Source organism: Gasterosteus aculeatus, chromosome 5 (assembly GCF_964276395.1).
Source record: "Gasterosteus aculeatus chromosome 5, fGasAcu3.hap1.1, whole genome shotgun sequence".
Taxonomy (NCBI): domain Eukaryota; kingdom Metazoa; phylum Chordata; class Actinopteri; order Perciformes; family Gasterosteidae; genus Gasterosteus; species Gasterosteus aculeatus.
Window position 1 is genome coordinate 8969302 of NC_135692.1, and position 26725 is coordinate 8996026.

General features: G+C 47.5%; 1 protein-coding gene across 2 annotated transcripts in view; it reads right to left on the reverse strand.

The window, feature by feature from the left end:
- Positions 1–26725, reverse strand: part of wnk4a (WNK lysine deficient protein kinase 4a) — a 30407-nt gene that overhangs the window by 1635 nt on the left and 2047 nt on the right. The window contains exons 3-19 of one of the 2 annotated variants that reach the window (XM_040176518.2): positions 17494–17666; positions 16920–17140; positions 16348–16505; positions 14188–14276; positions 13377–13596; positions 12138–12507; positions 11745–11890; positions 11336–11409; positions 9788–9923; positions 9239–9355; positions 7557–7730; positions 5915–5969; positions 5528–5644; positions 3146–3981; positions 2687–2774; positions 515–1127; positions 93–393 (exon numbers count right to left, since the gene is read on the reverse strand). In XM_040176518.2, the coding sequence (XP_040032452.2) occupies positions 93–393; positions 515–1127; positions 2687–2774; positions 3146–3981; positions 5528–5644; positions 5915–5969; positions 7557–7730; positions 9239–9355; positions 9788–9923; positions 11336–11409; positions 11745–11890; positions 12138–12507; positions 13377–13596; positions 14188–14276; positions 16348–16505; positions 16920–17140; positions 17494–17666 (3888 nt within the window). The remainder of the gene's footprint in view (positions 1–92; positions 394–514; positions 1128–2686; positions 2775–3145; positions 3982–5527; positions 5645–5914; positions 5970–7556; positions 7731–9238; positions 9356–9787; positions 9924–11335; positions 11410–11744; positions 11891–12137; positions 12508–13376; positions 13597–14187; positions 14277–16347; positions 16506–16919; positions 17141–17493; positions 17667–26725) is intronic. The other variant, XM_040176519.2, reaches the window with a different exon arrangement.

A 26725-nucleotide genomic window follows, 5' to 3' on the forward strand; every position in this document is an offset into this window, starting at 1 on the left:
TGGTGAAGCGATGAGAAAACAAACAAATGCCGTCAAAACGGAGCGGGAAGAATATTAGTGGTATGACTTTAGTCAATAAAGTGCTCTCTCACCATTCTACTAATGTCGGTGATAAAGGTGACGCCTTTGCTGGGCTTCTCCTGGGAGCCGCTGCTGCTGCCCCCGATGGAGTTCCTCCTGATGATGCCTTGGATTGGCAACATGTCCAGGCGCTGCAGGCTGTTCCTGCGGGACGAGGGGAAGCCGCTTCCTTTGGACAGGCGCCGCTGCCGGCTGGAGAGCACAGCGGCGGGGGACACGATGCCCAGAGGGGGGACCTTCCCCATCTTCTCATACAGCTGCTCAATCTCTCTCTTCTGGGCGGCCTGCAGGGCCTGTACCTCCCTCAGGTGTCTGATGGGGGGGGGCGAGAAGTCCCAAAGTTTCACCAAAGATCGTACATGTCGTTTAAATTACTATTTTGACATCATCTGCTCCTGTTAGTCTACCAGCTACAAGCGCCGCTGTCACTTACTTCTCTCTGAGCTCCTGGAGCTCTTCCAGCATGTCGGAGTCGTCGCTGTCGGAGTCGTCGGTGCTGACGTAGGGAGCGCTGCGGTTGTAGGTCGTCAGCCACAGGTGATGGAGGGCGTTGCTGTACTGCGGGCTGCCCGCCGCTCCGTCCCACAGCCGCCCCTCCATCTCCGCCGCCGTCATGGAGAGGCCGCTGTCCGCCGACGTCCCCATCAGGCTCAGGCTGTGCGCTCTCCTAGAACACCTCTTCCTCGCCCTCTGTTGTTCCACGACAGCCTCTTCCTCCTCCTCCTCCTCCTCATCATCATCGTCGTCCACCACTGCCTCCTCCTCCTCCTCTTCTTCTTCTTCCTCTCCGTCTTGCTGCTTCTCCTGGCTCCATCCCAGCTGCCCGTCCACCCCCTGGAGGAGCCCGGGGGCGGTCCCTGCGCGGGGACGCTGGGGAGGAGGGGACATGGTGAGGGAGGTGGCCAGGCTGGTCTCGGACTCCCCCTGCTCCTCCGTGCTGCTCTCCGAGGAGGCGCTGCGGCCGTCTGCCGGCCGCGGCGCAGCAGGCGCGTGCATGCTGGGCGTCACCTGGAATCGGCCCACAGTGACGGGTGCAGACCGGACTTCTGTGATATCGATGAGAGGGAGGAATTATTCTTATATGACATTTACATCGATATATTTCAAGATGGTCCTCAGGCCATGAATAGAAACCGAAATTTAGCATTTCTGTCCATTATAACTGGGCATCATTATAACCATAATACTCTTAGTATCTTAAGCCATGTACAATGTTAGAGTTTAAACATTGAATCCATTTAATCCATTTAATATTAGAGTTTAAACATTGAATCCATTTAAATTAATACATTACATTGTAACTAGATAAATATGTGTAGATTACCTGATGAAGTATCCAATAAACAGATTTGTTCAAACGAAAACACAAATTGGTTCATTCTCACAGAGCTCCCTCTTCTTACTCTTGTGTCTGGGAATAAGAAGCTGTAGCACTCGGACATGTAAACTAATCATCGGGGATTGATCGTCGGGACAAAGCCTCACTGTTTGAGAAATGAAATCTAATCATGTTTGTTTTGACATCAGTCTGTTTTCATTGTGTCTTGTTTCCTAACATGGTACATTTCCACTATAGGTGAATATCCTCAAATCTGTGTGTATATATTTCTAATTAATTTATGTTTTTTTTGTACCTTTTTATTCTGGCTTCAAATCTAGCTTCATTATTTATCTTTCCAATTGTTCATAAAATGTAAACTGGCTTTTAATTAAGCTTCATCTTTTTTTTACCTCTTGGTCGTTCCTATTTTCTTTTTGGTTCTGTTCGCATCAAATCTTTCATGTATTACATATAAATGTATTGTTTGTGGTATTGTGGCGTGTGAAGTATAAAAATGGCCATAATAAATAAAATGATAAGTGATAAAAGTCAAAGAGTCACTGCATGAAGCTTCAGCCTCAGAAAAACCCGACGGAATTAAAGTATTCTTATCATTGTTATTATGATCATTTGAAATCCTGCAGTGGTTCGGTTCACCCACCGTGTGTCCTTCTCACACAGCGCGTGAACGTTTGGCTCAGCGGCCACATTCAACAGAGGCACTCTGTTGAGTCGAAGGTATAAACACCGACAGGCGTGGGTTATGGGTGGAGGGGCTTGGGGGTATGGGGGGGGGGGGTCTCTAACGAGCTCCTTCTGCTCGCTGATTGGTCACCGCCGGTGGGAAGGGCCGCGATCACACCTACGTTTGTGTCCTTTCTGAGCGGAACATTACACGCAGACTTTACCATTACGCAGCGGCTCCGGAGGCCCCGCCAGTGGCTGATAATGTCGCCGAGGACCCGGCACAGAGAACGAGAGAAGGAGGCGAAAACAACTCTCCCAAGGATAAATTGGCCGAAACCAAGATTTCAGACCGTGTTTAGACCGAATACATCGTAAAAATGCCACAAATGAGGACGGGGGATGAGGGGCAGGGGGAGAAAACTACGTTTGTGTGTACACACGTGTGTGTGTGTGGGGGGGGGGTTGTTTGGGGTGGAAACGTAAACTTTACACGGTGTTGTTGTTGTTGTTACATGTTATTTTCCATTTCTCCCCACACATACGGTGTTCCTGATGAGAGAGACGGAGGACAAACTGCCGCAGGACTTTATTTCTTACCCGGCTCAGTAGAGGAGGCTTTGGGTTCTGACGTGCTGGTTTTCATCCCCGGGATTGTGGGGCGCACGGGGGTGCTGAAGGATGATGGCTGGACAGGGAGAATTCACATTGTTAGCATGAGACGTGACCCGTGACACATATTTGAGGTCAGTTATCAGTCACCGTGCGAGTCACAGAAATCCTTGGACTCGCACAGATAAAATGATAAAAATGTCTGAAAAGAGTAAAAGAAGCCATCTGTGTTCCCAAGTTGAAGCCTTCAAATGTTGTTCTGTCGCACTGAAATCCAAAGATATTTAGTTTTAAATAGTTCAAATTCTCACATTAAAGAAGCTAGAAACCGCTAAGTGTTTTTTTTTTTAAATCTATATCCATCACCTCAGACAACAGATCATTTCAGCGATGATAATGCACACAACATCGTTTTTTTAGAAACAAAGGAAACTGAAGGTGACTCACGGTGCCTCTCGGGCTTTCAGGGGGAGATGTTGAAACGTCCGAGTTTGAACTGGAGACGTCCGATTGGGGTTCGGCCTGGACCGGAACCTGTGCCAAGTACGAGGCGACGTACCCGTGGAGACTGTCCTCCTGGGTCATGCTCGGGGGACTGGCGAGCCCAACCCGCGGAAAAGGCTCCTCCTGAGGACTGGAGGCCGCAGGCGGCGGAGAGACGGGGTGCGACCAGCCGGGAGGATCGTGGCTCTGAGCGAAACCGCCTCCGTCCATCGCGGGAAAATTCTCAGGGTTGTGGTAGACGTTGTTTTGAGCTGGGAACCCCGCTGTGACGTACTGGGCCTCTCCCGGGGAGTTCTGGTAGTGTTGTGGGTAGATGGAGGGGTAACCCGACTGCGGGCCCATGTGAGCGGGTAGCTGATGGTGATAGCCTGGGTAGGAGGGCATCCCCTGGGCGGCGGGCATGTTGGTGGGAGGGATGAAGGACTGAGCCATGCTCATGGCCATGGAGATGACGTTCGCCAAGGAAAACAGGGGCTGCGTGTGGGAGGGCCACATGTTGGGATGCTGAGGGGTGGACGGGGACACGGAGACACCATCGCTGCCGCCGGAGCTTTGGGTCTCGCTGAGAGGACTGGTGGCCGGGGAGGGAAGGGAGGAGAATGTGGGGTTACTGGCTACGCGAGTGAGGAGAGGGTGGATGCCCGGGGTGGGGGGACCGGGAGTGGCCGGGTATTGGAACGGGAAGTTACTGTGGCCCATGAAGGGCAAGTGGTAGTGCTGGTGGTGAGGCAGGAGACTCGCAGGGTGGTGGTGGTGGTGGTGATAAGGCTGGGGAGACCCTGGAAGAAAGAGATTTTAAAAAACGCTTTATTTTCATGCTTATTGGCTAAAAACGCGTAGAACTAGAAGAACGACCAATTCTGTATTATGTTAAACAAATAAACTCCTATAGACTACGTTTATGAGTGTGCACAAGTCCACGCATAGGGGCGGAAAATTACAGAGGACATTGAGGGGCTTTTGTGAATGTTGGTTTGACACCCTGATGCAAAATATCCAAAAAGTTCCTTGTCCCAATTCCTCGTCAGCTCCAAGTAATTGTGATGCTTATTTCTCTTCCTTTTGAGATTACTAAGGACGGCTTGTAACCGGTACTTCTGTTAGCTGTTAGCAAACACAATAAAAGTGAGCGAACTGTTCTGCCCTGCTGTCTCCTGGTGCAGATTAGCAGCTCGGGGTCACAGAGCTCTCCGCTCCGTTATCACCTGTGGCTCGTTCAGGCGGACGGATACAACGCATCTTAATGTTTATGTCTCGATTAAACTTCAGAATGCCGACTAACTGTAATGGTTTATGTGGAATATTGGGACAGAATCGATCCAGGAGATCCTCTTTCCTCAGACAATTTCTTCTTGCAGCCCCCAGTGCCAAGGACGTACACCATGTGGAGGATTAATCCTCCCAGCACTTTCAAAAAACGAACAAAGACGTTTTTGTTAGATGCGGTACCCGACCGTAATAGCTGTCCTAAGTCGAAGCCGTTGCACACCGGGCTTCAGAGGGCTGCGGGGGGATTCAGCATCAACCGAGCGAGGCTGAAGCGTACAGCGCTTTGGAAAATGAAACCCACATGCTGCTCGTACACAACTCTTACGGGCCCGACTGTGAGCTCGAAGCGGTCCAGGTTTCTACATCACTCCTCGTGAAACAAGCCGAGCCAACATCCGAGCCCCGATCCACTGCCCTGACATTAACCAACAATGGCTCCACAGTTACAAACCACTCCTCCCGCTTCACGGTGATGCAAACCAGCCTGTACTTTTTCCATGCTGACGGAGACACATGTTAGGCAACACTGCACAAGGGGGGCGGGTGGCCAAGAAGGCATTGCGAAAGCAACCGTGCACTCGGGTGTCCGGCGGCGAGGGGACATGTGGAGGGATGAGAGCGTTCCGATACGGGGGGAGGGAGGGGCGTATGGAGGATGTGTGTTCTTTAATTGACTTCAGATGCCCCCCTCCCACCCCCTGTGGGGGAAGAGAGACTTTGACGGTGGGAGGAGGCTTTCTTGGAAGTCCCTCGCAGTGCGTGCTGGCAAGCAGATGGAGAAAAAGCTCATGCTGCACAGCGACAGCATTCACAGCTTTCCCTAAAAGCCTGAAAGCGGCCTTCATGTGAGGTAATTTACCCAAGAGGCCCGGCGGCAAAGCAGACACAGACGAAGGCTTTGACGTGCAGGGGCGCCATGTCTGAACAATACCGAGGACGGGCCGCGAGAAGGGGAGGGAGGAGGAGGGTTTATGAGGTAGCCAAGCTTCCATTCGACTCATTTGTTGCCAAAAGGACTGTAACTGTTTTTCGGCGCGCTGAAGGAGGGCTATTTACCTGGGCCGTTGTGGAAAGACTGCGAGCGGGTTAGAGGTCGCCCAGGTGAAGCAATGTCTCCATTGTGGCACAGGGGAGAGGCACATGCCTCTACCTTCGGGTTAGCCAAACTGAAGTCTACGACAAGACAGATACACACACATCGTGCACGAGTGGATTAGCATGCAATCAGTTATCATGCACAGTCAAGTGGGGGGAAAAAAAGCATACAAAATGATGCAACAATCTCTGAAATGCTGGGAGTAAGTCAGCCGTTGTGCAGGTTAGAGAATGGCAGCTGGCCAAGTCGAACTGGAAAAGATTCATGCAAATCCTTCCTGTCCAATATTATGTGATCATGCATCAGGGGATCCCTGTGAATGAGTGACTGAGTGACATGAGACTTACCGGGCAGAGAGGAGGAGGAGTGTGTTCGAGGCAGAGTGTGACTGTGCAGATTAGGCTGTAAAAGAGAGCACATTTTTTTTTTTTTTATCAAACTCAATCTGCCTTTCAAACCACGGCGTGATTGAGCTGCAGCACTAATAGGTGGGGGGGAGAGTGTTGTGTTAGTGTTACATCCATCGCGCCTGTTGCTTCAGGCTTCTGACCTCTGAGTCACAGATTTCATCCTATCTGACATTTGGGTGCTTTTTGTGTGTGAATTCTTGAGTTATATAAGAAGTGGACGTCGCCCCCGTGACATCACCTACAGAAGTCATGAAACTGTTTTCCCGGTTCGGTTATTAACTAATAAATCCGTTTAACGATACGGCCTGACCTCCTGTTGGCAGACATGTATTAGGTGAAAAATAAAGTTAATAATAAGAGTTTTATTCTGTTCAATTATAAAGGAGCTGTTATTATTATAAATCGTATATTAACCATTTGATGTAAGTATTATTAAATTAAATAAGAGGAGAAGAAACAACTTTTGAATGGATTGCAGTGAGATTTTGCACATTTTGACATTCATGGTCCAAAGAGGATGAATCCTGATGACTGGGAATCCTCTCATTTATTCCTCCTGTGCCTGTGACTCATCTATCTTCTCTGTGGATTGTCGCCATTGTACCGTGACGTTTGGGACGATTAGTAAACGTTAAGATGCTAAAAGGCCCAAATAAGATCTGGAAAGTGATAAACAGTGAACTTTACATCCACATGTCAGCACTTAGCGTTGGAGAGGGGCGAGACAAACATGGCTTTCCAGGTGGTCAAGCTGCATTTGCCCACAGCGGCTCTCTCTAAACCTCCCTCAGAGATACATCGGCTTATCTCTGATAATATAAGATATTATAATAATAATAAAAATCAGAGATAAGCCGAGTCTCTGATCTCTTTGGGCTGGACGGTGTGAAAGAGGGCGGCCATAGTGAGTCTTGGGGAATCAGGGGTCGGACTCGGAGTGGGGAGAGATTTGTCCCCGCTGGCTGAGGTTCACTCCTCCTTCTCCAAACACACATTATTGTTTTCTCTGTTGTGAATGAACATCTTGGATCGATTTGAGTGAAGAGCACAAGGAGAAGTTGTTCTGCGTGTTAATACAGAGTGGACTGTATCTCTTTCGGCATTAGGTCATATTTGGTACACAGAATTTGGGAATCCAGAAAGGCCTCGTGAATCCAAACTTTAATGACTCTATCCATTCCATGTGGGCAGACATGCTGGAAAGTTTATTAGGATGGAAGCGCAGGAAACGGTTGGTGGAGCAACCAAATGCGTGTGCCATGTTTACACAAATCACAGAGATTTATGACATGTGTGCTTTTAGTAACATGATGTTCTCAAGGGAAGAACTACCTCGAGTGGCTTTAGGGACACTTACTCTTTGATGTTCAAGGCCAAGCCTCCAGAGGGATTAACTTTATTCATTCCGAGCGTAGGAAGCACTACTCTACAGCCACAGCCCAGACGAGCGGGCCTGTCTTCAATAAGCACAGCCACCCGCACTACAGCGGATGTGATTTATGACCATCGACTACTTCGCTCCACCGCTTCCCTAGTCGTTCTTGGCCTGACGGGACGGGGATGCAGAGGCGCCACTGACCTGTGAGGAAGACAGCGAGTTGATCCCGTGGAGGAAAGCGGGGTGAGGGAGCCGGGGGCCGCTGGAGTGGACCGGCTGCTCTTGGGCCATGAGGGCCTCGGCCCGCTTGATGATGTCGCCCATGCGGTAGATGAAGCCCTCCTTCTCCGAGGGCAGGATGAACTCATTGTGCACCTTGAAGACGAAAAGAAAACGTGTTTAGTTTCTTTAATGTAATTTGCACTTTTCAGTGTGTTGTTTGATGAGAACATTTTAAATTTCAAAACACTGTGAAAAGTGAATACAAACGCATTTTATTTTAGTTATTTTAGTAAAAGCGGCAAAAACACATCGGAACAATAGTCTTTTACAAGTAAATTAAATTTAAAAAAAAATTACATTAAATTAAAAAAAATCTTGTTATAAGAGAAATATATATATATATATTTTTTAATAACGCATTCCTGTGTAAGTCGTCTCAAGGCGACAATAGGATCTTATTTTAGAAGCAGAAGACATGTTTTCTTCCCAACAGCTCAGAGTAACTACAGCCAAAAAATGTGGAGAATTCGAATCACAGTAGCAGCAAGTAGAAAAGTACCTCGACATTGTAATTAAGCACAGTAATTGATTACATTTACTTCCCACCAGTGCAAAAGCAAAATATAGAAGAACACATTCTACAAAATTTCTGTGCATGAAATCCATCCACCACCCTCCCCTCAGCTGACGCTTATTCTCTGCAAGAAAACAAATACATTAATCTTCTCATGTACATGCCAAATACAGCGTATTGTCTGAGGGGGTTTTAAGGTTTGCATATTGATGCGGTCTCGAGGGTTGCTGTGCATTGAGGGTTGGGGGCGAGGTGACCGTTTCCTATATCGGCCGAGCCGAACAGCTCATTTACAAACCCTGAACTGAGAACCGCCGGCCATTCAGTAAACAAAAGCTCACGGCGCTTTCAGGAGTCGGGGGAAACAATACGTGCGTCCTTATCACACAGTGCATGTACACCACCTCTCTTACGATAGACATAGGGAAGAGGGGGGGGGGACCTGCGTCACTCACTTTACAGGAAGTTCAGATTTAATATCTCCCGCAGATAACTTGGACAAACAAGGAGCTGATAACTGGAGGCAGGATGAGTCATGTGTGTGTTCAGCTGAGATAGAGGAATCTGCAGAACTATCAGCTGACTGAGTGACTTCATTTCTTTTATTTCAGTATTCTGTTCTGTTCTGGAAGCTTCAGTCTGTATAAACCGAGACTGATAAGTTCCCCCGTCAACCTTGTGACGTCCTCTTTATTTCTCCTCTGTTGGCTCAATGTGAAAAAACCCCCACACAAGATTATTTTTAATTTCACAATTTTATGTTTGTATGCAAGTCACTTTATTTATTTTTATAGTTATTTATGAATTAATAATATGTTACTTGTGTTCTTGTCCATTCTCTAGTTGTGCTTTGCACAGAGCGCCACGTCAAATTCCTTGTATGTCGAACATATTTTGGCAATAAATGTTCCAGATACAAAAAACAACAACATTTTAGATATATTTAGCAAAATTGAATCAGCAGTCCCCCCTAAAGTAAACATCTGGAATAAAAATAAATACAACTCTCCTTATCTAACCCAATCAACGTATCATTGACGTTCTGAAAATAACACAGTTTGATCATCGAGCCCCAGCAACAACTCACCATGACGGCAGCGATGTCTTCAGGGTTATCTCCATCCAGGTCAAACTTGAAGGTCACCATCTTGTCATTGTGTGTCTGCAGCTGACACTCCACCACGCGGTCCACTTTGTCCGAGAGCTGCACAGAGGGCCGGGGTCAGCGACAATGACAGGTGTGTATGTTTACCCTCTAGCACACTGAGCAAGGTTAAACACAGTAAGAACAAGGCCTTTTGTAGGTAAGTGTGTGTGTGTGTGTGTGTGTGTGTGTGTGTGTGTGTGTGTGTGTGTGTCTGTGAGCATTGTGCTATGCACTCTTTGAACCACATGTGCTGATGCATGATCTGTTTGTCTCTGCCTGCAGGCCAAACACTCATTAAAAGACCACAGAGTGTCCTGATCAGAAGAGAAAGGTACCGCGGTTGCCGGGGGTGTAACAGCATAGCAACCGATAACGTAACCCGGGTGAAGCCTCGCTCATTAAAGCGAATCCACCGATTCAATAATTTCATCCAGCTATTTGACGTATGTGTTATTAAATTTGACACAACGTGCTGCTGCAGCGTTGTACCCCTGTGATGCGTAGCCTCGAACGCGCCCTCCTCCTGAACAGCTTCCCGGCCGTTCGCCTCGCCGCCGTTTTCTCGCTCTTGTCCGACGGGCCCTCGTAGCCGTCGCTCAGGCCCGAGGTCACATCGGAGGCGTAGCTGCAGAGAAACAAGCGTGCTACTGTTTAGAAGGAGAAAAAGAAAACCTTAAAGTGCCGTGTACCTTAAAGTATTGTATTCTACAAGAGAACCTTGATGTCACACGCGATAGTGAACAACAATCTGAGGCGTCATCTTGGGTGTAAACGGAGATGAAGGATATACGTTTTAAAGAACCCCGCTGAGTCTTTTCACGTTTACACAACATACACGTTTTTTGGGGGGTTGCAGGGAACTGGAGGACATTCAGCGTGTTTTATAGAACGCTTTGGTTCAGCAGCTAATTGCGCCTCCTGGGTCTTTCTGAATGGCTGCGGTCACAGACTCCCCTCCACCCACGGCTGCAAACATTTACAGGCCTACTGGTTGGCAGCGTCCCCGAGTCCCCATTTAAAAGCCCCCAGCTCACGGGTAACTTCAGTTCACCAGCACGTGGAAATCGGACAAAGTAAGATTCAATTAGATTTGTGTTGATATTATTAAGTGATGATGAAATGCAGTTCTGACCAGTAATCCGAGGCTTTTCTCAGAGGAAGAATTAATTAAGTAGTGCATGTCTAAGCTGCGACTCCAGCCCCTCCGCGACCCTGTGTGCAGGATAAGCGGTTTGACAATGGATGGATGGATGGATGGATGGATGTCTAAGCTGCTGTGAGACAGGATACTCAACATTTATTTCAGTCTAACGAGTCACATTCAAAATCATGGAGACAAACGGATCCAGACCGATGATGCTTCATCATTTGTAAATCTCACCCAAATTCAACATTGATGCACAACATATTTGAACTGTTTTTAAAATCTTAGTTGAATAAATGTATGTTAAGTCACTATATATCATTGAGTGAGGTAACGCAGAGGTGTTTGGGGCCCACCGATAACAAGCCGCTGCATCTGCAGTATGATGCACTGGAGCTGGAGTACTGGAGAACTGGAGTACTTTTCCCTTTTAGCATCACTCAGGGACATACCACCTCCTCACGACTCCACACTTAAACTACCTCGGCCAGACTAAACAAATTGAAGACTTCACCTTGGGCCACAAAGAATGTAGTTGAAACAATTTGTTAATTCATTGTGTGGCAACAATATCCGTGAACGGAAGGTAAAGCGCGGATGAGACTCAAACACATCCTGCTCGTCCACTGTCGGCTTTCACATGGAGAATAAAGTTCCCTCCGTTAACATCCCTGAAACGAGGAAAACGGGGCCTCTGCAACATCACAGAAAAACCTGCGAGGGTCCCCGGTGCCTCTCTCTAATGAAAACACATTGCCTGCAGCTGGTTGTCGCAGCCTCCCAGATGTTGAGGAGGTGGAGGAGTTACAGACATTTATTCTTTAACATATATATTTTTTCCTCCTGACTTGATTAAATAAATTCCTTGCACGTTTATGAAAGGAGAACTGTACCTGTCCCCGGGAGAGTGGAAGCCACTGCGGAGCCCTGAGTTGCCACGGTCAATGTTGCTGGATACAGCGATACTCTATAAATAGAAATAAGTGTTTAGATGGGCGTTGATTAAAGACTAGCTGACGTGTTTGATTTACTTCAAAATAATTATGTCATAACGATTTTAATTTAGCAAAAGCTAGAGATTTGCTTTGAAGACAACAGGCACGTAGAAGGGGATTTTTAATCAGGGAGTCAGCTGAAGGCTTTGTGACCATCGTTGTCAGCCTGCACACTGTGTACATACCTCCCTGTCAGCACCGTGTTACACTGAGACATGTGGATGAAAAGCCGCCCTTCTTGCCTCCACCTCCCTCTCCCAGTTCCCTCCACGCTTTTCTGACAAGCTCTGCATTGGAGGCCACTCACCGAGGGGAAGCGGAGGGCCGGGATGGGGAGGCCGTTTGCGGCCGCCTGCGTGGCGATTCGCGTGGTCCCGGGCGCGTTGGAGCCGCCGGCCTCCAGCGGATCCTGAAGCCCAGAGAAGCTCAGATCGCCGTCCTTCTCGCAGTCAGCTGTTTCAACAAAAAGGACACGAGCCGTTAGCACGTGACCAAACTGCGGCCTGACTTACCGACACACACGACCTGAAACCACACATCTAATGACCCCAAACTGAGCCATCCCCCCACTGTGCATTAACACTGCACTGGAGACACACATTTATTTGGAGATCAATCTGATCTGAAAACATGGGAACCACCACGGCTGTAGAGCCTGCAAGCATTTCACTTGTACGAGAGGTCCAATGAGGCGGCTCACAGTTGGCCGAGGACAGGCTGTTGTGGCGGATGTGGAAGTGCTGGTCTGCTTCCGGCTCCTCCGCCTCCACCGGGTAGTTGGAGCTGACTCCGGAGTCCACGGAGCTGGTGACGGGGGACAGGACGGGGCCCGGAGACGTCAGGGCCGGGGTGGGGGACTCTCTGGCGACGGCGTCGCCGACCTTAGGCGGAGGCCGGCGAGTCTCCGCCTCCTCCTCTGTGGCTTCCTGCTCCTGCTGCTGCTGCTTCTTCTTCCGCTCCTCCGCCTGCCGCCTCAGCTTCTCTCGCTTCCGCTTGATGGCCGCCACCCTGTCCCGTATGGCCTTGGCCACGAGCTTGAAGTCCGCCTCGCACACAAAGCCCAGCCCGACCTGCGTAAACAGCAGGCGGAGAAACGGTCAGGGCACAACAGGAACGTGTATATTTATACAACGTACGTACCGGTACAAGTCGGGGTCACGTGTGTGTGCGCTTATTGACCCGCTGTGACATTTGTGAAACCAAAGCACACAGACTCCATTCTTTCGTCCGGCACGGCCTATCAACACCTTGTTGGATTACAGCAGATCGGCCGGACTAGACCCCCCCCTCTGATACCAAATTAGATTTTGATGAAACCTTCCACAAAGAGGTAAACAAGTAAGGAATTGCGGCTTGTATTTTCATTAAGGGTGACCTCTACGGAGGGTGATACAAAAGGTACTTTTTCGTAACCGGCGGGACAGCTTTTATATTATTAAAGACGTGACCTCGGCTGCTTCCTGAGACGCGCTCTCACATTACGAGCCGCTGATGATTAAAAGTAAGAGCCGTGCCCTTGACGCACGCGGTTGATGTGCTGGAGAGCCTCTCAAGAGGCGACGCTTACTGATGCCTGTGAACCCACCCATCGGGGGGGGTGAAATATCAAAACGGAATTTTGTGATGTACTAACAATGTCAGACTTGGTTTTCAAAAGTTACCACATCAGCAGAAGCGATGTCCAAGTCCAATCTAGGCTGTCAACCAACCAATCACATTGCATGCTCCTCTTGTGAGGAGAAATCTGGCGCTTAATTGCAGGAGGAAAGGTCAGTACTGACTCCATACCGGCATCTTCCCACCGGAAAACCAATAAAATACGGATGTTGAGGAATGATTGACGGAGGTCGCCACTGTCTGTCGATCAATTACTCCACTTCCTCACTAATGGCTGCAGCCAACCGGCCGAGCGGAGCAGTAGGAGTTGACCTGGCCTCACCATCTCCTGGCACACCTCCTCGGGCACGTCCGTGTAGAGCTCAAACAGGAACTCGATGGCGTTGTTTTCCTTGTACTTTCCGTGGAGCTTCTTGGTGTCGTCCATCCGCAGCCACAGCTTCAGGCCCGACTTCACCATGTCGTCCTCCTCCGCCAGCTCCACGTGCACGCCGTTGTCCTCCTGGAAGAAGGGGTGATCCATGAGGTCCTGAATGGTGAACCTGCAGCGGAGGGAGGTCATGAAGACGCAGCTTGAATGTCGCCCGTGTTCCACGATGCACTAGAAACACTTAGAACGTGTTATAATTGCTTATGCATATTCATAACGCTTCATATTCAGAATCATAACACAAAGCATTTCATAAAGAATGAATTATCTGGTATAAGGGTATATTATATTTGATGGGCAGTGACCTTTTAAAAAGGTAATGACACTTCTTCAAAAAACCTAAGCTAACAATGACCACTTCTGATCATTTAAACAAGCTTTGATCTATATTAAACCTGAGGAAGTTTCTTTCCTTAAAGCCCCTTATCTGCTCTTACAGTAACTTAAAATAATACTACGACTACACGATTACACTACACTTCGATGAACCAAAATACATTTATTCTTTACTTTATAAGCCTTCCAAAAATGCTTTTTTAATTAGTTATACTTGAAGGTTTACAATCTAATTTAATTTACTAATTAATTTTAGATTCTTGTCCTGAAGTAATAATGTTTATGTGAATGTTTATGTTTTGCACAATTGCCTATGCGGCGATATAAAGAATAAAATGAATTGATCCATGGCGTTTGTTATTTCTACCTTTCGTCGTTGTTCATGCGAATGCAGCCTTCAATGATCTCCTTGAGCTCCGGCACTTTGACTTTGTAGAAGCTGTCGGGTTTCATTCCCTGTGAAAACAAATCGGGAGAGTTTGACTTCACTGCTGAATCAGTGACCAATAGCAAACCATCTCTTCCTTCCACACTCCCACCTTCACCTCATTTTAATCCTCTGCGTTGTGGCCTCCAGCCAGCGCGACGTTGGGCTGTCAACACCAGAAGGAGAACTAAACCAGGAGCTCGTAAAATGGAAAAATACCACCACAGCTGGAGCTCCGATGCAGAGAGTTTATGTCGAGACCGGAAATATTCAGTTTGTTCATATGACACTAAATAAGGGAGTTATTCCTAAATGCGATCATGAGAATGTGCATAGATTACAGCAGAGCTGCCATCCCTGTAAAAACACCGATAAGAGCGCGAAGAGTCGAGGTCAGGGAGACAGATACCCGAAACAACGAGCCGGCTTTAGGTCAAAACACCCCCCAAAAACTAGAGTGATAAAACGTGTTATCACACCCGCAGACTGACACATGTCACACGGAGGCTGCGGTCTTCATTGCTACTTCCACAAATCGTTTACTTTAGATATTTTTGCTCTCTTTTTAAGTGAGACACGTGTGTGTAGACTTTAGTAATCCTCTTCAACGACTGCATTCTAACACTGAACCTGTATTACATAAAGGTTCGTACGTGACACCCGACTATCTCGGGGACACAGCACGGCCAATCGGGGATCGAATCGCCAACCTCGGCCCGCTCGCGGCGTTATAACCACGCACGTCTGATAAATGACATCACAGACTAATCCAAACTCTGTGATACCGAGGATCGGGACAGCGGCACAGAGCGTTCTCAGCCTTCTCACAGACACCTTCAAAATAAATCGGGTTTTTCCTGTTAATCCAAATCTAATTCATGACTCCTTTTCCTTTTTCCTGAGGCGACGGAGGCCAAGGTCAAAGGTGAACGACGCCTGTTTAATAATATTATTATACATTATACCAGGTATTACTAAACTAATAGTCGCTGGAGTTTGGACTCTTGGTCGGACAAAACGAGATCTGACAACAAAAATGCCTCTTTCACCATTTTGTTATATTTGAAAAACAGACAGTGAATCATTAATGAGGAATATAAAGACGAGTTACAGCCCGAGCAGTAGAGCAGCAAATACCTGCAGGGAGGGCGGGGGGGGCGTGGGGCCTTCTCAGAAAAAAATGCACGAGCATGGTAGTTAAAGCCTGAGGCATTTTCAACGTAATGTGTATTAGAATGCATTTATTTCCCCTTAAGCAGCGAGTGACTTCATGTTTCACACCAACGAACGGACAGATGCCGTCTGTGCTGCACGTGCGCGCGTAACCTTCTAAAGTCGCCTGGTTTGTGGAGGAACGAGACCCGCCGCCACCCGCTGGCGTTGTCACTTTCTCACTTTCTCACTTTTCCAGCCTCCGTCACAAACAGTTTGCTTTGCGTGCGGAGTAAAGCAGCCGTCTTTGTGCGAGTGAGACACAATTTTCCAAAACATTTAATTCCACCGTCGCCTGTTTCTGCCCACCATGGCGTCACCGACAAATACAGCAGCAGTTGTTGTAATGCTTCGCTCTTAAAACTTAAAACTAGACTGCTTCTGGTCTTTTTTTTTTTCTTTTTTTAAAGGAGTCCCCAGAAAATGTTTTCTGCAAAACATTGTGATACAATCTGAATCAGTTTAAGTGGGCTGGAATTCAAGCCCTTTTATTCCTTAAACAAATGTCTAAGAATTTCATCTCGTAATAACACGTGCGCTTTACTTAGATGTTCTTCTTCCTGCAGGGCTTAAGTTCAGATAAGAAAAGTGTCGTTGGGTCACTTTTACTTGGAGAAATGAATATTCTAGTGAACCAGGGTCTTTGATATGGTAAAAACGGACACGTGGGAACCTGCGTCATTAATTGCGGGCTAAAAAGTGGTCTGATTAAGTCAAACTTCCACAAAACTTAGGCCTCCGCCTAAGGCTTGGACAAAAGGAAGCTTTCATTCCATGTGTGGCCCCTGCAGTTCCCCAAAGACTCCTGATATCCACACGTATACACAAGAAACAGACTACAATGACACAAAACCATGAAACAAACCCTGCGTTCCAACTTTTACTCACGCTGGTGACTTTGCGGTAGATCTGGGCGGCGTTTTGGCACTCGGAGTACGGGTACTCGGAGGTGGCCATCTCCAGGATGCACATTCCGAAGGCGTAGACGTCCACTGCCTCGTCGTACTTCTCCTCGTACATCTCGGGGGCCATGAACTCCGGCGTTCCTGTCGGGTCAAAGGTTAGACCAGTAATACTAGTGCACTGACCGGTCTCCAACTAACTTGAAACCTCTTTTGACTGCTGGTATTATCTAAAAAAAAATACCGTACATATGTACATTTATATGCACACGTACTTTAAGAATACGTGTCAAATCCACACAGCAAAGAAAAGCTTAAAGAGGAACGGATTGTTTTACTGGTCTTCTGAAGAAGCAAATTAAGGAGCATGAAGGAACATGAACAAAGACTGAATTTCATTGCCGTCCCTCTGCTATTAAACATTAGTGGCATTTTGCCCATTTCAGCCAATTTGAGATGCTTCGGATGGTCCTAAACAGTTTGCTTAAGCGAGATTGTGTTTCTGGCACCAGTGGAAGGGAACATTTGTGTAACAAATCTGGCCAAACGTGCACTCACCAATGACACTTTTAGCGAAAGAGGCACTTTTGAGAGTGGCGAGCCCAAGATCTCCAATCTTGACGGAGCCGATGGGCCCGGTGATGAAGATGTTGTCACACTTGAGGTCCCGGTGGATGATGGGAGGAGAGCGTGTGTGCAAGAAGTGAAGCCCTTTGAGGATCTGACGACTCCAGCGCTGCAGCAGCTTCAGCTTCATGTCCTTGAACCTTTTCAAGTACCTAAACGAAAAGAAGGACAAAACTAAACATCCCTTGTCCAAATATGCACAGAGAGAGAGAGACAGAAATAACTCATCTTCTATTATGACAGCCAAGAAGGAAGTTGTAAAGTGAATTATCGCTCAGGTGATTGTAACAATGTGGAGCCATTTCTTATTCTGCACATCCTACAAAAAGTAAACAGCAAACTGTCAAACATTAGACCGAGATCCTGTTTTCTATGGAACAAGAGGTTCCGCCATTTGAGATACGGGACACAAGGCTGGAAAAACATAAACTGCTTTTCTTTATGCAGATAAGAAGAAAAAAAAAAGAAGATCTCCTTGTAAATGGCTGCAGTTAGAGGGACTCACGTCTTGAGCGTGCCGGAGGTCATGAGCTCAGTCACCAGGATGATGCACTTGTGGCCCTTCACCGTTGACTTCCAGGAGTCGTGGAAGCGGACGATGTTGGGGTGCTGCAGGCCCTTCAGCATCTCCACCTCCTCGCTGAACCGCTGTCGCTCCGCTTTGGTCAGCTTCAGGGTCTGCAGAGAGGAATCACGTACAGGGTGGTGTCCTTCATATATTTGCTACGTTTAAATTACTTTTCTAAGCACCAACACAGTCCCCCCTCGGGAGCTGCTTGTTTGTTCTGTGGTTGGATTAGACGGCAGAAGATCCCGGGGAGGAATTCATCAGCCTCATAATCAGATTGCCATTTTGTTTCACAGCGTTCATCAGCATGTCTCCGTCTCCTTGTTATGTTTCCCTGCTTGGCAGGGGAGGTCTTTTGTTTTGCACAATCGTAAATGACTGATGTAACCGCCCCGCTGTCATTTTCAGTCAACACAGATAGCGTCTTTACCTGCAAGGAGCCGGCAACGCCAATCAACAACAACAAATGGGCCTCGAGCTTTTGTTTTGAAGGTCAATGAAGAACTTTGAGGCTACACTTTAAAGAGAGAAGTCCTTCAAAACCTGCGGTCTTGTCGGGGGGTTCTGAAGGATGCTGTAAGACGGTCGCAGCAAACCCAGTTTCCGAAAACACACAGGAACAACTTGATGGACAACTGTTAACCAATGAGCTCGCTCCGAGACCGGAAACCACTCATTCTCCGATAAGTGGAGCTCCGACTCAACACACTACAGGGGGGCGCGCTTCTGAAATCCAATTTAAAACGGAACCGAAAGCCGCGAACGCGCTGAACAAAGGCATTTCTGTGCTTCCTCTGGGGGATGAATGGGCCGATGCAAGCTGCTGCTGCTGCTGCTGCTGCTGCTGCTGGAGTAACTCTGCCTGTGGTGGGTTGTTAGTGGAAAACTCCTGGGAGACTTCAGGGCCATGAATCCTGCATTGACGCAAATTTCTGCAAAAAAAAAGAAGCTTGGCATATGTTTATGCTTACAATCAACGACCACTACTGTCTCTTTCTGCTCTCTCTGAGTGAAGAGGTGCTGCCGATCAATCGGACCGTTTTAAGACCTTCCCTGAAGCTGCACAAAGCCAGACTCTCTCCCACCTGCATCAGTCTAAAGACGCCAGCGGCTCAAAAGAGGGACACAAGAATCAGGAATCAGGAAACAGAGACAACTTCTGACCGAGTCGTTTGCGCTTTGGAAAATTGATCGATGACCTGAACACTCTGCGGCTTATTCCTCGAGGCCTCTAGTGCTGGATGGTTCTCCAAGAACATCTGCAGTGATGTTTATGGCACGTGGACATCTGTCCCGTGGGTAGCTGCCTGTTGGGGGGGGGGGGGCGCGCGGCCGAGCCACATGGAGGCTCCGACGCATCCAAAACCACACGGCTTTACTACTTTGGCATGGAAATGTCTAAAATGCTAAATACACATTACGTTCAGCAACCTAAGCAAAGATCTTGGGGAGGGGTCCTGCTGTGGCACAGAAACGTGAGCAGTACAACAATCTGGAGACTATTTACTTCATGAAACTCATCAAAAATAAAGGAATTGTTTGTTTAAAGTGCCAAAGAAGTCGAAAAGTGGAGTAAAGATGGAGCGAACAAACCACAGATATGAAGCACGTTAACACTGCCGTGCTGTTGGGTGATTTTATTGTTCCTGGTGCCTGTTTCAGGGTAACACAATGACTCCTTCCAATAAAAACATGCACAGCTCCGTTTTAAACTATATCGGGTCTTGATTAAGAGGTGTGTGAAGGAGCCTCTGCTAAAAGAAATGTCATGCTGTTCACTTCCAGCTGGATTTATTCTTAGCTGCTGCTGCTGGGAGGCATGTGTGTGTGCATGTGTGTGTGTGTGTGTGTGTGTGCGTGCGTGTGTGTGTGTTGAGTTGAGTTGGAGATCTGCAATAGCCGGCGTTGGAAGTATTTGGGCTCGGTGCCCCATAGGCAGAGTTACATAAAGCCACAAAGGAGCCACTGGTATTAAGACAAGTTTTATTATGACAACCAGGACATGAACACGTGCGTGTCAGCGAACATTTGCACTAAACAAGGCGGCGGCTGCGGGGTCCTAATGTCGTCAGTGTTGGTGCACTCAAGTAGGTGAAGGTCTGTAGGACTCCTGACTGAACGCACAGGGAAGAGTAAGGCAGGTGGAAAGAAGTGGATCCACTCATATCACTTCATTTCCTCGTGGGTTAAAGGTGAGAAGCTGGAGTTTTTCATCCATTGGTCGGAGCGTGTCTTGTTGCCCATTAGTTCCTACTAAAGACGTAAATCTTTAACAGCAGGACACAGATTCGCATTGATGGCAATGAGAGTACACATCTTTCTTATAACAGACGGTCGTTTTAGTAGTTTTCTATTTTCAGCCGTGGATTAAGACACATTTGGTGATTTAGTTTTGTATTTATAGTTTATGTTTATGTTTGGCACCAGGAACGTGAATGTGGGATTTTCTCAAAATAAACCACAGTGGCAGCGTGTTTGTCGTAATGAAGGAACGGCTCAGGCAGTGAGGCAGTTTGGCTCATTTACTAGTACTTTTAGTAGTTTTTGGTCAAATAGATTGAGTTCAAAGGAATGAGATCAGACTTTGGCAACAAAGACAACAGCCTCCTTGTTGGTGAGACCAACTAATTGTTGGTATGAAATTGGTGGACGATAATAAATATATTGTATATTGCCAACTCAAAAAGGGCTCAGGGAACTAAGAGCCATTTATGACTATTTTTTCATAATTATAGATTTAACAATCAATACGCTGGAAAGATATGGTAAAGATTAGTTGCACATTAGAAAAGCAGCCGTTAATTGACACGGTGGGATCGAGGCAGATGGAGAATATGTTCTTTTTGTGTATTCCTGTAATGATCTAATTCATCTGGAATACTTTTCCGCCTACCTTCATCTCTGCATGAACTCCTTTCTGACACTTCCTGCTTAAACCCCCCCCCCAATATCAGAAGGTTAAGGTTACCCCTCCCTTCCTAGTCTTCTTCATCCCATCTTTCACATACTGGGCCAGCGTTGACGTGGTGATGACGAGAACCTCCAGAGCTTCAGAAGAGGGCACAACCAGCTCGCCCAGACCTGGGATTGAGGTCAAAGAGAGGTAAAAACAAACAGTTTGACGTCACGCCTCGGAGGCCGACGCACCCGTCGTGACTGACGCGCTACGTATGAAAGCGCACGTAGGCCCTCACACTGGGACAGTGTTACGTTTGGATGTTTGCAGGTGAGAACTGAGGTGGCAGTGTGCTCGCTCCAAGGTGGAACCTGACATGTTGCTTGAATGGGCACAGGGATCGGGGAACCCAAGCCGGCCTCTCACTGCGACCTCTGACCTGACTTGTGGCGCCCGGCTAATTACCCGCCTGAGTAGGAGGGACCACGATGCAGGCATACTCCTACTCGCTTGTATCTTCCAAAAGGTGAAAAGTATTTTACTATCGGTTTGTGTTTTATAGAATTCTTTCTATTTGTTGATTTTAAAACCAGAGCCAAGACACAGTTATACAGGACAGGATTCAGCTGAAAAGGGTTCAGAGGTGTACACGCTCTTTACTTAAGCGTACTATCTTTGGAATATTCACACTGCTATTTTTTTTTTCCATTACTTATCGGCCAACATTCAGCACCAACATCTATAAAGGGAATCAGCTGAGATCGGCCCAGGACAAGGTTGTCCTCTGTTCTGTTCTGTACAGCATGAGCCGCCTCGTCGGACGGATTTTGTTTGAGACCCGGAGATCTCGTATCTTTAGGGTGTTGACGTTGGTCCTCTTGACGTCTCGTAACTGGTCTGACGTTTGCTCTTAGAGGCTCCTGTGAACCGCTCAGCAGTCCTCTCTTCTCCCAAATAACCCTCCTGCCTTTCAAGCAGAGATTTGGCTCACGCGACTGCAGCGACTGGTGACTTCTCCCTGCACGATGCCCACCCCACCCCCCCACCTCCCCCCCACGAGCCCCGCGGCTTGGTTACCGCGAGCCGAAATGACAAGGACGTAATCCTCCCGCAGCATTTTAGCTGACCCCGGGTCAGTGCTAAGTGGGGAGAAGAGGAAGGCCTCTGCCAGAGGCGAGACCATACGCGTGGCTCTGTCCGCCTAGCGGCGTCTAAAGAGGAGAGCGGGAGTGCAGCAAACACTTTGTCCTCCACGGAGAACCGCAGAAGCGTCACAAGACGCGGAGCAGCTCGGGAAGGGGGTCGGCCAGCGGGACCCGGTGACGCAATCACGCGTTAAATGCTTTCTTTCACGGGCAAGACCTTTAACAGGGTGTTGATGTTTACCAGCTTGTGTGCTCGGCTGCTGGTTATATCATTTCTCTGCGACTAATCGGAGGAAGTCTACTTAACCGGAGAGGCTGCGGGAGAATTTAACGATTCTCGTCCTGCACACAGGGAGCCGCCATTGAAAAAGGGTTTCGGCAGAAAGGGGGACGTAAGCAGCCTGTCGTGCTTCGTCGTGGTTACGTCCGAGGCGGCTGTAAAAGGGCCGAGATGAACGCGTGGGCTCTTAAATCTGATTAAACTTAGCCGAGCTACCGGGAAACCGTGGCAGCTGCAAACAATAACCTGTGTGCATACACCTTTACAACCTTTTCTCCATTGGTTACTGCTACTGTAAACATAAACATATGACTGCAGTATTTTATTGTATATTAATTCTCTTTTTTTTCCCCTATGGGGGTCAAATTTCGAAAATGATTTATCTTCTGCAGCTCGACTGTAAGGTTTTTTTTATCACCTTATGATCTTTAAAGACCCGTCAAACCAAAGATTGTTCTTACAAATAGCTTTTAAACCGATCAGTAAATTACAAATCAATGATTAATAAACACACGTTACCAATATAAAAACACTCATAGTGCTGCAGCTAACAATTCTATTCATTATCAATACATCTGTAGAATATGTTTGGTCTGTACAGTCTAGAATGTAAATAAAATAGTGTACAAGATTCGGTTTAGTATGATAAAAAAAACAGGACTTCAGCTTCGTCCTGATACGCAAAGCGCGACACATCTGGAACTCCGAGCAGAACAATAAATGCGAGGCTTTGCTGAGGAACACGTGACGGAGATATGAGGTTAGAGCAAAGCCCCTTTGAGGCTGTCGTGACGCAGAGGCTCAGCAACCAAAGGCAGAGAAGATACTTTCATCTCAGCTTTGCCTTTTCTTTAATATATATATATATTGTAATATAAAGCCGTGAAAATCCTTGAATATAACTTGAAATTCCACATACTGGAAAATGATTGAAACATGCTTATATTCACCTCACAGTAAATGAAATAAAAATGTGAGTTTTATTAGCGGATGTTTTTCGTGGTATTTCCGGGCGACGGGTTTAGAGGGTGCAGCCGCATGGTGTCACACTGACAAACCAGGACGTGCCATCGAGTGCCACCCGATAAAGCTCACCAAGGCATGCGGGCGGTGTCATCGTCACAGCGAGGCGAAATACGTGCCAATGCTCGACAGGCCGCTCAGCTCCGTCCAATCGAAACCACTCCAGAAACCCACAGGGGCCAAAGACAAATGTGAACTGAGACGGCCGGCTGGGAGGGGGGAGGGAGGAGGCGGCGCTGGCTAATGCTTCTTATTGACTGAGTAAACACATTACTAGTTATTATAGTAATTATATTATAAGTGTTTATTGAAGGGCATTGCGACGTACCGGAGCCCGAAACTGGGTGGAGCCGTCGGCGTGCACCAAAGGTCGATTCATCCCAGGACCCACGAGGTAACCGAAGAGCACCTTTCACTCACGCCCCTCCCTCCCCACTCCCCCGACACCTCCGTCCCCGACCCGCCCGGGCACACATGGTCGCGTCAGGAAGGACCAAAGAGGTGACCCGGCGAGCCGTCCGTGGCCTCAGCGCCCCAGCAGCTTCTAAAACTGAGGTTTGTTTAGGACGCAGGACTGTGGGCTGATGGCATGTTTCCCTCTGAAGGGATCGTGCAGCAGAAACCCAGTGAATACTATAAACACTGCGGAGGAAACAGGCCTTTCCAGAGTAAAACCGAGTAGTTTCCCACTGAAAAACTGTACCATCGTGAACTGTTGACACTGGTGAGGGAAACTGAACATCTGTCACTCCTTTGTAATAATTCATTGACAGTTTAATCAACTAATCCATGCATAAAACAAGCAGCCGATTGACTGGCAAATACTCACTGTAGTCGCAGTACAACGGTTATTGAAATAGTTTGAAAGCAAGTAGATTAAAAGGAAATATTCACTTTTAAGTTATTTAATATTAAACTAATAAACATTCGTATCGTTATTGTTCTGCCACAAACTGTGACAAAGTTGTCTTTCTTTGGCGAGTCGCAGTCTGCGATCGCACCTCTTAAGCGAACATTTAAGTCCTTCAGCAACACCGAGTCCTCAACTCCTCAACTCTGAAGTCTCCTCCTATTCGGGGAGACTGAGCACACAGATACAAAAACACTTTTAAGGCTCGCCAACGAAACGCACGGAGCACACCGTGCGGCCCCCGGGTGGGGCCCTGAACGCAGAGCCTGCCACGCCGGCCCAGCATGCACCTGCAGCACCCGCCCCAGAAATAGCACAATCAACAGCGGCCAAAAAACGCGCCTTGTTGCATAACTGGCGGCGGGGCTGTTCGCCGAATGGCTGCACCTCTGCGTACAGTACACACTTTCTAGGCGACAAAAGCAAACAAACAGTCGGCCCCTGGCGTCAAAGTGACGTGCTGCCCAGCGTAAATGCAGGCTGCCCCCCGGGCCTCCTTCGCTTTCTCCTCGAGCAACTTTGGCGCGGGCGGCGATAAGCCGGCTCTCTCGCCCCGCCAGGAAGGACGCTGTTGATGTTGGCCACAGCGAGCCACAGCGAGACCGATAGGAAGCCCGCGGCTCGAGTTCGGTCACTGAACACTGGCCACGTTCAGAGAAAGAGGGCGAGATTCACACTTGGCGGACCGGGCTGGTAACTCCAACGCAGCAAAGGGTTAATAAGGTTTAACCGCCTTAATTTAATCTGCGGCATTAAAGCGCTGAATTGAAAACATAAACAGTGCGGCGTGCGGCTCCTTCCGCCCAATCAGCTCCCCTTCAGTGATGGTTCCAAGTCTCGCCGCCTCTTTCCATTCTGTCATCGACTTTACAGCAATTATTTTAATTATTTCTATGTTCATCTGTCAATTGTTCAGCCTAACAAATGGGGACAAATGGTTGGCTTAAGATCCCGGAGCCGGAGGGGACGTCTTCCAAGCGTATTTTTTATTGACAGTCCAAAAAACCTGGTCAACAAACAACACAACAACACAGTCCGGCCATCAGCGATTAAATGAATAACCAAAATTCTTAGGCGCTAGAATCTTAAAGCAATATTATGATTTCATGTCACGTTAAGTAAATAGAGATTAAGAGTTATACTCTCTAAGAAACAGGTACATTAAGTCTTTTCATCTTAGCAAGGATGTAAACAGTATAGTTCCCAAAATGTCCAACTATTCTTTTGAAAGCTATCCAGACACAAACAGACAGAACTGTTCTTAAATAAAAACATCTAAAAAATCTAAAGTCAATCTAAAAGTGGCAACGTTACGATGTTAAAGGAGGAACTTTATCTGAACGACAAGGTCACAGATCTCACCCGATACAAACGGTATCAAGCGGTATTAAAGTTCATCACAAAAAGAGGTAAGACTTATTTAGAATATATGTGCACTGAAACTCTCCGGCAGGGCCGAATAAAAAGCTGTGGAATAAGTCCACGTATTGTGCAACAATCGCTCTGTTTTTAAACTGAGTTACTGAGTCGGGTGGAAGCTTCATGCTCTCCAGTCAGATGCGGGAGGCCGTAAACTAGTCCTGCCTGAAGTGCCTGAAGGGGGCCGTACAATGGCTCATCCATTTTTGATCACCTCTACGTTCCCCTCAAAGCCCTGTTTACGTTGTCTATATGCCACCTGGGCCACCTGGGAGCCCTTCTGAGGGGGCCGCAGGGTGGGGTGGGGGGCAATTGCCACACAGGAAGGTTTGTCATTATTTTTTTCTTTGCCTCATTTAGAAAACAGAAACTTCTTTAACTGAATTGGACAGGTGGACGTAGCAGCACGTGTGAAATGTTCAACCAAAAGGGAAAATCCGCTCTCGAGATGAATTCCCTGTTTGTTCAGACAAACTGTAATCACACAGATGTCTCTACATTTGTTGGAGTGAACCGTTTGTACAAGAAACATGGAGACTAGACGGACACACAGGGTGAGCATCTTTGGTGCCAAACGTGAGGATATAGTCATCAGTTGAGGCTGATATTCACAGTTGGGTGATATTTAATTGGCTTCTCGGTCATAATGTCTCTGGTGGATTTGTCTTTTCTTTTTGCAGAGTGACTCCTTTCTTAGTTCTGTTGTTGATTTGTGGAGAAACACATCATTAAATGAACTTATCAATAGTTAGTTGGAGAATCTCTCAATGTTTGGCCATGTTTTATCTGCCAGTTTGAATATTTGTTTGTGTGTTTTCAGATGGCAGTTGTTGTTTATGGATTATTATATGTTCTGACTTTAAGCAGAAAATGATTAACGTATGATTGACCATCAAGGGACCACTGATGGAAACTTCCTTTGGCTAAAAACAATGAACATATGCAACAGTCAATGTTCCATGTCCAAATTCGAAAAGCTCAGTGTCAGCTACGAGCCGTGACGTGAGACACGTCTTGTATCTTTTACCGCCGTGGCTGAACCTTTGTGTCGCGTGTCATGGAAGAATCTGAACGTATTGTTTCTCCGTGGACGACGCCCAGGCGGATCAGCGCAGCAGGAGGGACACAGGAAGCCACCTTTGAGTGTCTCCATTACAATGGGGACTAATCCAAGCCACTGTCTTCATTTGTTCCCATTGATCTTGACTGCGTTACGACGACTACCTTACGACCAGGTTAAAACAGCTCAGGTGCACTTTTTCTAACCCGACTCGCGGTGACGCACCTCCGACTGCTGCTCCGTGGACACCACAGCGGCCACGGTGTTTAGCCAACAGCCAGCTTTTGTGTTCATTTAAGCAAATCGGTGGTGGGGATTTCCGTGACGAGAAGGCGTCCGTGTCTCTGAGGTCAACGTATAGCGACCGCATCAACAGTGGCCACCTTTAAGCTCATTGGGAGCGATTAAGGGAGCTTAACGGGGCTCACGTCTGGAG